Here is a 10,952-nt window from a genome sequence, read left to right on the forward strand (position 1 = left end):
AGCCTTGGTCATTTAAATAATTAAAAACAATGTCTCTCCCTTCCAATGCTCTAGGGAATGTTTAGCAAGCATCTGCTGTAGGCGAGGTCCTGAACTGGGTGACTTCCTATTTACCTCGTCAGTCGCAGGATAATCGTTCAGATATAGGAAAAGACAGCCGCAGCCTGAAAAAAGTCGTTTGAAGCTAACCTTCTAGGTCAGGCATTTTGAGGACCAGCGGAGAGATCCGAGGCCTCTAATCCTCGAAGCTCGCTCTCCCCTTCCCCAGGCTGAGACAGTCATCACTGAGGCTTTGGAAAGGAATTACCGAGGGTATAATTTGGGGTGGGGTGGAGACATCTATGTTTTTATAAAAAACCAGGTGCCATGAATAAAAATGTGCTTCCCAAAATGATATGTAGGCCTGGGGTGTGCAAACTTGGAAGCCGGTATTTCTGAGACTTGCAAACGAGAGGGAGGCACTAGATATTGGCGACTTTTCCTCCTCCCCCCCACCCCCATTACCCTCCGAGGCAAACACTGGCATTCAAATACGCACGACAAACACAGGCTCAAACAAACTCATGAATGCACACTTGCACTGTCTTGAGAAAAAGGTCGGATCCGGCTCGCGCTCAGAAAGGAGGTTCAGGAGACAAGTACAGAGATTTCAACTTTCTAAAAGTGCGCTGGATTTGCTTTCTAGTGAGAGAGATGGGGACAACTGATTTAAATTCTCCACTCCGAACCATTTGGGAGAGAGGCACTCCTGACCACTTCTCGGGCTCCTTCCGGCCCCTCTTTTCCAGGGGAAAGAGTTGTAATAATAACAGTGGGCGCTTTTGAGCGCTGGCTAGTGGCGAGTTACTCTTCTAAGTGCATACATTTCTTTCACAGGGATACTGGCCTGTGAGTTTCAGCACCGACTTTCCGGAATTGTAAAATAAGCCAATTTTGACGCATAGTAGGGGCTTCGTAAATGTTTCTGCAATGCTGCTTGCGAATCTTGAACTTATTCTGGCGGTAGAGGGAGAGTGGGATGGGCGCAGGGTCCCTTTTAAAGAAGGGTCAAAAGAGAGAAGAAATGGGACTCGGCGAACTTCCGCTTTAAATAATCGCTCTTAATTAGGTCTCGGGCTTTTCAGTTTCGGCGTGATTATAACCCTTCAGGGATCGCCTAATAACAACTCTGCTGACTGCTCCTGTAATTAACTCCTAATTTATTTCAAACAGGAAAAAAAAAAAAAAAAGGAGGGGGGCAGCCTCTTCGGGAAGAGCCAATCAGGGGCGAGCGTCTCTGGCGTCAGCGCCAGGCCCGGCGCGGATTGGCGGCGCGCGTCTCCCACTTCCCCTCGGAGGAAAGGCTCAGCTCCCAGCGCGCCCCTCCCGTCTCCGCAGCAAAAAAGTTTGAGTCGCCGCTGCTGGGTTGCCAGCGGAGTCGCGCGTCGGGAGCTACGTAGGGCAGAGAAGTCATGGCTTCTCCGTCCAAAGGCAATGACTTGTTTTCGCCCGACGAGGAGGGCCCAGCAGTGGTGGCCGGACCAGGCCCGGGGCCTGGGGGCGCCGAGGGGGCCGCGGAGGAGCGCCGCGTCAAGGTCTCCAGCCTGCCCTTCAGCGTGGAGGCGCTCATGTCCGACAAGAAGCCGCCGAAGGAGGCGTCCCCGCTGCCGGCCGAAAGCGCCTCGGCCGGGGCCACCCTGCGGCCACTGCTGCTGTCGGGGCACGGCGCTCGGGAAGCGCACAGCCCCGGGCCGCTGGTGAAGCCCTTCGAGACCGCCTCGGTCAAGTCGGAAAACTCAGAAGATGGAGCGGCGTGGATGCAGGAACCCGGCCGATATTCGCCGCCGCCAAGTGAGTGCGCGCCGGGGCAGGAGTAGGAGGTAGCGCGGGGTACTGGAGGGAGCGGGGGGCGGGTGTTCCAGGGCTGAGGGTACCGAGACCCTTCTGCGTGCGCTACACTCCCGGGAAAGCAAGCCCAGGGCCTCTGGACTCCTGGGTGCCCGGGGCGTTCGGCGCGCCCAGTGCGCCGTCCGCATCCAAGACACCCTCTGGGTAATAACCGCGCTGTGTGTGTCTGAGACTCTCTCGACATACAGATTGTTCTTTCAAGAGCGAACCCCAGCTGGGTTTACGGGGTCGCTCGGTGGTCCGTTTCTACAGCCCTCGGCCCTGTGCTCTGGCCACTTAGCTTGTTTTTGTTTCACTGTTCCCCGGAGTCTGTGCCTGGGGAGTGAAGGAGATGGATCCATGTCCAGTGAGCACTTGGATGTACCAGGAACGAGACAGGTTCAAAACTCAACCCTGAGAGTTGTGCCCCCATTTTAAAGATGAGCTAACTGGGCTTAGCCAGACATTGAGGAGAAACCATTTTCTTTCGTGAGTCCCGCGGGTGTCGAAGCCGGATCCCACGAAGGGATGGTGGCACCAGGGATGGTGGCATCAGAGTCTGGTGCGAGGAGGAAATGTCTCTCTGTGGTCTCCGCAGCCAGCACCTCCCCGGCAAGGTTCTGAGCTTCGCCGGGAGCGGGCTGGGGCCAGAAGCGCACGGGCTTTTCTTGGCTCACAGTAATAATTAACCGCATTCCAGCAGGGCTTGAGAGTTTGCAGAGTGATGTTCACTAGCTCACCAGATCGAGATCCTCACTAGAACCCCCAAGTGTAGACACTGGACTTGTGACTACCCTATTTTTCAGACGTGGACGCTGAGGCTTTTAAAGAAGACGGCCTTTGCTTGTCCCAGGTTACCAACAACCACTGATTGGCCAGGGGGACCTGTTGCCCACGCCCTGCTCCTCTGTTTGATATGCCCTGACCACTTCTGCGTCCTCTCCCCAGAGAGACTAGCTAGAGATCCGCACCTGCACCCCACTTGAGAACTGAGGCTGCAGAGAATTCTCCGCTTCAGCATCCATTTTTGGTTCCTGAGTCCTTTTACAATTTGGAGACGTCATCCTTTACAGCCTCTTTTACTTTTATCTCTTGGCTTTTATGGTTTCTCTACCCCCTAATTTCCCGCCACCCCATCCCCTACCTGTAGGAAAGGTGAGGGTGGGGGCTGTGGAGGGACTTTCTCCAAAGCTGAGAGAGATCCTTTCACTATTTACATCATTCAGCCCTCAAGACTAGACGCACTGTATTTTGTTAACAAAACAAGGCCATATACTCAGGCGTCAGTGGCTGTCCCCTCTGGCAGTCTCTCTCCACCCTGTTAGAAACTCTGAAAGATTCAAAGGGTGAGGAGATTAAGGGACTCAAAGAATTTAAACTCAAGTTTGGATAGTGCTTTATAGCACTTTTCACCGTATTATCTTATCTCCTCTGTAGGGCAGCAGCTGGCCTCTTAACAGATGAGGACATTTCAGCAAAGTTCAGAGAGGAATCGGCAGTTTGGGCCTGATCAAAAAAAAAAAAAAATCCTGGGACCATTTAATGATCACCTACCAGGTGGCAGACAGACAGGGCTCTGGGTATCTTAAAATTTTAGTACTGTGGACCACTTTGAGGGATTAGTGTTACTTACCCACTTTATTGACAGTGAGGTAGAGGCTCAGAAAATTAAAAGACTTAATTTGTTTAACAAATATTGAGTACATAGCCTACGGCTATGCCCAGCCAATGATACAGGCCTTAAATGGAGTAGTGTCCAGAGGTTAGGAATCCTGCCATCCTTTAGGCCTGTGGGTCTGGAAAGGCAATGACTACTACCCCTCTAAACATCCCTGCCCTGTGCTCAAGCTTCCCTGCTCTGGGTAAGGCAACCTCGGGCCCAGGCTGTGACCTTACCATGAAAAGAACCAGAAATTCTGAGAACCGAGTTTATAACCTGCACATTATGCACATGTATCCTGGAACTTAAAGTAAAAAAAAAACAAAAAAACAAAAAAACAAACAAAAAAAAAACACCATGAAGAATTGTTGGTGCTTTGGGCCTGGAGGTGGCAGCGGGAACCCTGTGGTCAGAGCAGTGGGTCCTGAGAATGCCAGGCGACGGAGCCTGGGGCGAGAGGGAGCTACCCGCCCGGGCCTGATTTTGTTATTTGGAGGAAGTAGGATAAACGCTGTTTTGCCTTATATAATCGCATCCTTCCTCTGGCTGGTTTAAAATTAGGTGGGGGTGGAGGGATGGGGAGTGTTGCATTGGGAGGAAGCCTCATAGCTTCATGGTTTTGATACACATGTGCGATCCCGGTCACCTGGATTTCATAATTCAAATGTAACCCGAAGGACCAGCTGGAATTACCCTGCCCAGGCGCGCAGTGCTTCAAAACCCCACGTAGAGCCAGGAGCAAGAGTATATACACACTAGGAACTCGGTATCTGAGCTGAGACACCTGGGCCCTCCTGAGGGCCCGGCCTAGTTTAGAAAGGGCGAGAATTTTGCAGGTCTCTTGAGAGTCTCTGACAGTGTTGTTAATTTGTAAATTAAGAAGCTGGCTCCCCAGCTGTCTAGTAACTTAGGGATTAGCAAATGCAAAAGTATAGACTTTTATGGTAGTTTCTTATCCTTCCCTTTCCCAGATTTCTGTTCTTTGGTTGGTTACAAAGCCTCTTATCTCTTTTTGATTCAGTAAAGTGATGGGTAATAATGCGACACTAGAACAAATCCATCTCTTGTTGGAAATGGAAGCTGGGTTGGGACTTGTGCTGTGTCACCCTCAAGTATGAAGTGTAAACTCTTTCTTGGGCCACCAAAGTAACTAAACAAGAAATGCAACATTCTCCCATGAATACATTAGAGTTAATACTGTGGCCACATTTGGAAAATTAGCATAGCTCGTAAAAGCCAAATGCAGAAAATTAATTGTTAAGTATTCTATCACCACAGCTCTATCCTCCTCCGCCCACCCACCCTTGAGGAAGACAAGCCCAAAGTTAGTTGATGCTATGGAATCACAAGGATGTCCCAGTCTGTGATTTGCTGTAATTGAATCCATTTTAAATGTGGAGTCTGGATGCTGTTGGCATACCTTTATTTTGCTTGTTTTTCCCCCTGACAAACAAATCATTTACACATTTGCCCGAAGCCATAGAATGGGTAGAGGGGATGACTAAGATGTCATCACGTGCTCTCAATTCGGAGGCAGCATGATTTCCCCTGACATTTACATTTATGGGCTAGCTAATTTTTCCCTTCGTCTTAGTAAAGTTTATATTACAGAAGCACCCAGCCAAGAACCTTATCCCACATCCAGATCTGTAAAATGATGTTCAGATTTTATAATCTGTGGACTGGATGCAATGACAGCTGTGTGACTGTTTATTGCGTGGGACTGCCCCCAAATTCAAAGATGCTATTAATTTACCACAGACCTTATCTGCACGATTATCCTTCATAAATATGCTGACGCAATCCACTTTTTCTGGTTCAGAGAGGAGACCAAGGGAAACAGCTAACCTGGTTGCTAAAACCTTTTTCATTTTCCTTCCCATATGTGATTGTCTCCACGTCCAAGGGAGGCTGGGCTGATCATGAACCTGGTCTCCCATTTTTAAAGAGAAGATAAATTATGCTCAGAAGAGATAGCGTTTCATTTCTCACCGACCACTTCATTCCCTTGTCTTACATTAAATGTTCTATTTCTGTTATCTCTAATGCTGTTTGTTTTCCATATAGAAGGTTCAGTTACACCATTACATTTCCAAAATTTTTCTTAAAAAATTCATTTTTAAAAAACGAAGCAACTTACCCATTTATATATGGTCCCCCTCCCCCCAAGAAACACACATAGTTTTGACAAAGGTACCTTTTTCAAAGATGAAACAAAGTATGTCTTTCCATACATAGATGTGTGTGTGTGTGTGTGTGTGTGTGTGTGTGTGTATGTATACGTAGATTTTTTTTAAAGCTAAGTGCTTTCAGTTGAGAGGGGAGGCCCGAAAGGAAAAAACCTAGAGAGATGACGGGGGAGATGGGTTTTTTTTTAGTATTATTTTAATGTAACTTTCTTTTGCTAATCCGCTCCCCTCTCTGTTCTCTAGGACATATGAGCCCTACCACCTGCACCCTGAGGAAACACAAGACCAATCGGAAGCCGCGCACGCCCTTTACCACATCCCAGCTCCTCGCTCTGGAGCGCAAGTTCCGTCAGAAACAGTACCTCTCCATTGCAGAGCGTGCAGAGTTCTCCAGCTCTCTGAACCTCACAGAGACCCAGGTCAAAATCTGGTTCCAGAACCGAAGGGCCAAGGCGAAAAGACTGCAGGAGGCAGAACTGGAAAAGCTGAAAATGGCTGCAAAACCTATGCTGCCCTCCAGCTTCAGTCTCCCTTTCCCCATCAGCTCGCCCCTGCAGGCAGCGTCCATATATGGAGCATCCTACCCGTTCCATAGACCTGTGCTTCCCATCCCGCCTGTGGGACTCTATGCCACGCCAGTGGGATATGGCATGTACCACCTGTCCTAAGGAAGACCAGATCAATAGACTCCATGATGGATGCTTGTTTCAAAGGGTTTCCTCTCCCTCTCCACGAAGGCAGTACCAGCCAGTACTCCTGCTCTGCTAATCCTGCGTGCACCACCCTAAGCGGCTAGGCCAACAGGGCCACACGACATAGCTGAAATTTGTTCTGTAGGCGGAGGCACCAAGCCCTGTTTTCTTGGTGTAATCTTCCAGATGCCCCCTTCTCCTTTCACAAAGATTGGCTTTGATGGTTTTTATGTATAAATATATATATATAATAAAATATAATACATTTTTATACAGCAGACGTAAAAATTCAAATTATTTTAAAAGGCAAAATTTATATACATATGTGCTTTTTTTCTATATATCACCTTCCCAAAAGACACTGTGTAAGTCCATTTGTTGTATTTTCTTAAAGAGGGAGACAAATTATTTGCAAAATGTGCTAAAGTCAATGATTTTTACGGGATTATTGACTTCTACTTATGGAAAACGAAACAGACACAATGCACACAGAAAATATTAGATATGGAGAGATTATTCAAAGTGAAGGGGACACATCATATTTCTGCATTTTACTTGCATTAAAAGAAACCTCTTTATATACTACAGTTGTTCCTATCTCTCCCCCGCCCCCCACCGCCCCACCACACACATATTTTTAAAGTTTTTCCTTTTTTAAGAATATTTTTGTAAGACCAATACCTGGGATGAGAAGAATCCTGAGACTGCCTGGAGGTGAGGTAGAAAATTAGAAATACTTCCTAATTCTTCTCAAGGCTGTTGGTAACTTTATTTCAGATAATTGGAGAGTAAAATGTTAAAACCTGTTGAGAGGAATTGATGGTTTCTGAGAAATACTAGGTACATTCATCCTCACAGATTGCAAAGGTGATTTGGGTGGGGGTATAGTAATTTTCTGTTTAAAAAATGAGTATCTTGTAACCATTACCTATATGCTAAATATTCTTGAACAATTAGTAGATCCAGAAAGAAAAAAAAATATGCTTTCTCTGTGTGTGTACCTGTTGTATGTCCTAAACTTATTAGAAAATTTTATATACTTTTTTACATGTTGGGGGGCAGAAGGTAAAGCCATGTTTTGACTTGGTGAAAATGGGGTTGTCAAACAGCCCATTAAGCTCCCTGGTATTTCACCTTCCTGTCCATCTCTCCCCTCCCTCCAGTATACCTTTATCCCTTTGAAAGGGTGCTTGTACAATTTGATATATTTTATTGAAGAGTTATCTCTTATTCTGAATTAAATTAAGCATTTGTTTTATTGCAGTAAAGTTTGTCCAAAATCACAATTATTTTAAGAGGTGTTCTCTGTTCTTAGCTGGGCTTAGCTCGAAAGTACTACCCACATGAGGGGGGAGCTGGTCTTTTTTAATATTTTAATGTAAATCAAGAGTTGTGGCCAGATTCAGCCATGTTGGGGTGATTGGTGGTAGTGGGGAGTGAACTGAAACTACTGAAATACTTTGAAATGTTTCCTCTGGCAGCTTGTTACTCATGGAAAAGAGGTGGAATTGCTGCGAGAAGTTTTTCAGAAAAAGTACAGTGAAAGATAAGCTTTAAATAAGTGGTGAGGCGGAGATCGGCCAGTATCTAAGTCATTTGTACATGATCAAGGGAAAATCTTGAACTTGAAATCTCCCAGCTACCAACACATCAAACTTAAAACTGAGGAAAAGGGTCCTTATAGCTATTTGCAAGTGGACATGGTAACGAGGTACATTCGCTGGGCTGGGGGATGGAAGCCGGCTCCCCTTTCAGGAGTGTGTCAAATCGCATTCCGTTTACCATTCCTATCTCCTTCCAAGGAGATGGACTCCGAGCAAACACTCTTCGGTTTGAAGTGGGAAGGTGGTTCGTTCAAGTCCCTTTGCTACCCAGCCTCCCTCTCCCAGTGGAAACAATACAGAACTGCTGTCAGGCTTGGGTTTTGAGGCGTCACGATAAAATGGTGGCAGGTGGAGGACGCTGAGAAGGATCTTAAACTCAGCTTTCTGTTGCACAAATAAATCTGAAGTGGTTCCTGATGATTGATACCTTTCCGAGGTCAGTGTTCGGATGGGAGGCTCCGGTGACTCGGAACAGAGGCAGAAAGGATGCGAGGACTTCTTGCTGCGTAAACAGCGCGGCGGGCAGATTGGCACCTGGCACCTACCAGGACTGGCGCTTCGTCCCGCTTTTCCACTGTGCCCGCACGTACTTTGAAAGTGGGCGCCGGAAACTCCGTTTTTCTTATGGGGCCGGGGTCGGGCAACGTGGTTCAGAGGTTTCACAAGCTCCAGCACAGAAGTGATCCAAACCGAGGGGTCGGCTCGAAGTCGGAGGCTGATTTTGTCTTGCTCAGTCGCTCCGCCGGAGCTGAGCCGCTGGAACGACCCAAACCTACCTGAAAGCGCGTCTCTGCAGTCCCGCTGGACTTCTCCGGCTCGAACTCCTAATCTCAGCCCGGAATCCAGCCATACTCATTTAAGGATTGCGTTTTCCAAAGGCCAAAGTCCCGGTTTCGTCATCAGCCGCCAGGTTGGGTCCCTAATTAGCCTGTCCACCGAGCTTCCTTCCCGGCGCCGCTTGGACCCCGCAGCCCCGGGCGATCTCAGCCCGGGTGGGGAATCCGGAGACGCCGGCTCCGGGTTAAGACTCTGCTCGTCCCCAGGAGGACGGGGTCGCGATCCAGAATGCGATCCGGAGAAAAGGGGCTGCATCTTGCGTGGCTGGCGGGTTAGACTGGAATCCGTCTGGGGAACTGCGCACCATCCCCATCGCTCCAGACGCCGAAACAAAACCTGAGGCTCGGAGAGGGGAAAAAGAGTTGTTCAGGCTCGAACATACGCATCCCAGCCTCATAGGTGGATGGGGTTACCGAGCTGAGAACCAAGCCGGAGGTCCGCGAAGCCGGGCCGCCCCCTTGCTCTGGGCCTCCCTTCAAGCCTGCAGTCTGGGGTTGGGTTCCGAGTCACCGCGGTCCGGGCCTCGGTCAGGCTTGGTCGGGCACACAGGGCGTTTCAGAGGCCAGATTGACAACCTGTGGCGGCAAAAGGACTCTCCCTCACCAGGGACCCGCGAAGGCGCGCATTGCAAGATGTTAGTGTGCGGGCTTTAGATATCCTTGCGTCCGATGCCAGAAGCCTGGCACGCAAATTTACCCACCCTTCCATACTTTCAGTGCTTTGTTCGAAACTTTTCAAGAGACACAGCTCTGCTTTTTGGAAAGAGAGGAAGAGAGCAGGGAAATCGCATTTGTGGAGCCCCTGCAGAGTGCAGAACTAGGCTTCCCCCCCTCCTGCCGGTGTTCTCATTTAGTTGCCACACACTCCTTGGAGAGGTATTATAGATGTCATGTATAGTTGAGGAAACTGAGGCACAAAGAGGTGGCTCACTAAGGTCACAGAGCTGATAAGTAGCGGCAGGGAAATCCAGGCCTCAGTGTGAGCGGAGGAGGTGGGTATGAAAGATGGTGAGGGCAAATCAGGCAGGAGGTGTCTCAGAAATGACGCCAGGGCCTGGGGAACACTCTGGATCCCCAGACCCTGAGATCCCAGGTCTGCAGTCTCTCTCCAGCTCCCCTTCCTATCCCTCATTGCTCCTCTAACACAGTGGACCTGGGGCTCAGATCCAGCCCTCCCCTCTCCCCCTCCCAGCCTTGCCTGGGCGATCTTGGGGGGAATGGAGGGAGCAGGGCGGCAGGAGGTAGGCAGTGAAGGCCTGGCTGAGAGCGGTGGCTGGCGAAACGTCTGCCTGACCCGACTGAAAAGAGGATCCCTGCCTTTGAGCAAAACCTTGTCTGACCGAATGAAAACTCCCACGGCCATTCTTTGCTATAAAAGCCGCTCATTTGCCACGGGTTGGAGAGGCCATTCCCCCACCCCCACTCCGTCTCCACTGTTGGGTTTGAAATAAGCATAAACCTCATTTATAAAAGAACCCACGTCACACACACCCTCCCCGAAATCACAGGGCCTGGTTGGTGAAGTTGACTGTGTCTGTTCCTCTCTCTCCTTCCATTTTTGTAAGCAAAAATGTTTTCCACCCCTCATTGGTGATGCTGCAGGCTTCTTTAACAAAATAAAGTGGTCACAGCAACAAGGAAAAGCTCTCGGTCAACTCCCGGACCCCTTTACCCCCTCTCCCACCCCCAGCCACCCTCTCACCTCCTCCCTCCTACAAACTAAATAAAAAACAGTAAAATTACTTTCCAGAATAGCCCGCTTCAAAGCAGAACAGAGGACCAGGCTGCAGGAATCCTGAGTCTTGCCCTGATAAGGTTCGTAATAATCAAATCCAAACTCCATCCACCTCCCTTGACTCTTTCCAACCTCCTCCGGACCTCTCTGCATTTGTTGATGAAAACACTTTGATGTCCTGAGTCCTCCAAACAATTATTATTATAATTTTAAACAACCTGGTATTTTCCATTACTAACGGCTGAGGCTTTGAAGTTACACCTCATAATTTCCTAAATTAAATAAATCATTTTAAGTTTGCACTGGGAGGCTTTTAATAGCAGAGAAAGGAATATCATTATCTTATTGAGACCCAATTGTGGTGGCTCCA

The 10,952-nt window shown here is 48.6% G+C and overlaps 1 protein-coding gene across 1 annotated transcript; it reads left to right on the forward strand.

Moving 5' to 3' along the window:
- Positions 1–1,342: 1,342 nt before the first annotated feature.
- Positions 1,343–6,680, forward strand: MSX2 (msh homeobox 2). Its single transcript, XM_004043032.4, has 2 exons — positions 1,343–1,830; positions 5,959–6,680. Exons 1-2 carry the CDS (start codon positions 1,452–1,454, stop codon positions 6,381–6,383), a joined length of 804 nt encoding a protein of 267 aa, XP_004043080.1. The 5' UTR covers positions 1,343–1,451; the 3' UTR covers positions 6,384–6,680.
- Positions 6,681–10,952: the final 4,272 nt, after the last annotated feature.

Source organism: Gorilla gorilla, chromosome 4 (assembly GCF_029281585.2).
Source record: "Gorilla gorilla gorilla isolate KB3781 chromosome 4, NHGRI_mGorGor1-v2.1_pri, whole genome shotgun sequence".
NCBI classification, from domain to species: Eukaryota; Metazoa; Chordata; class Mammalia; order Primates; family Hominidae; genus Gorilla; species Gorilla gorilla.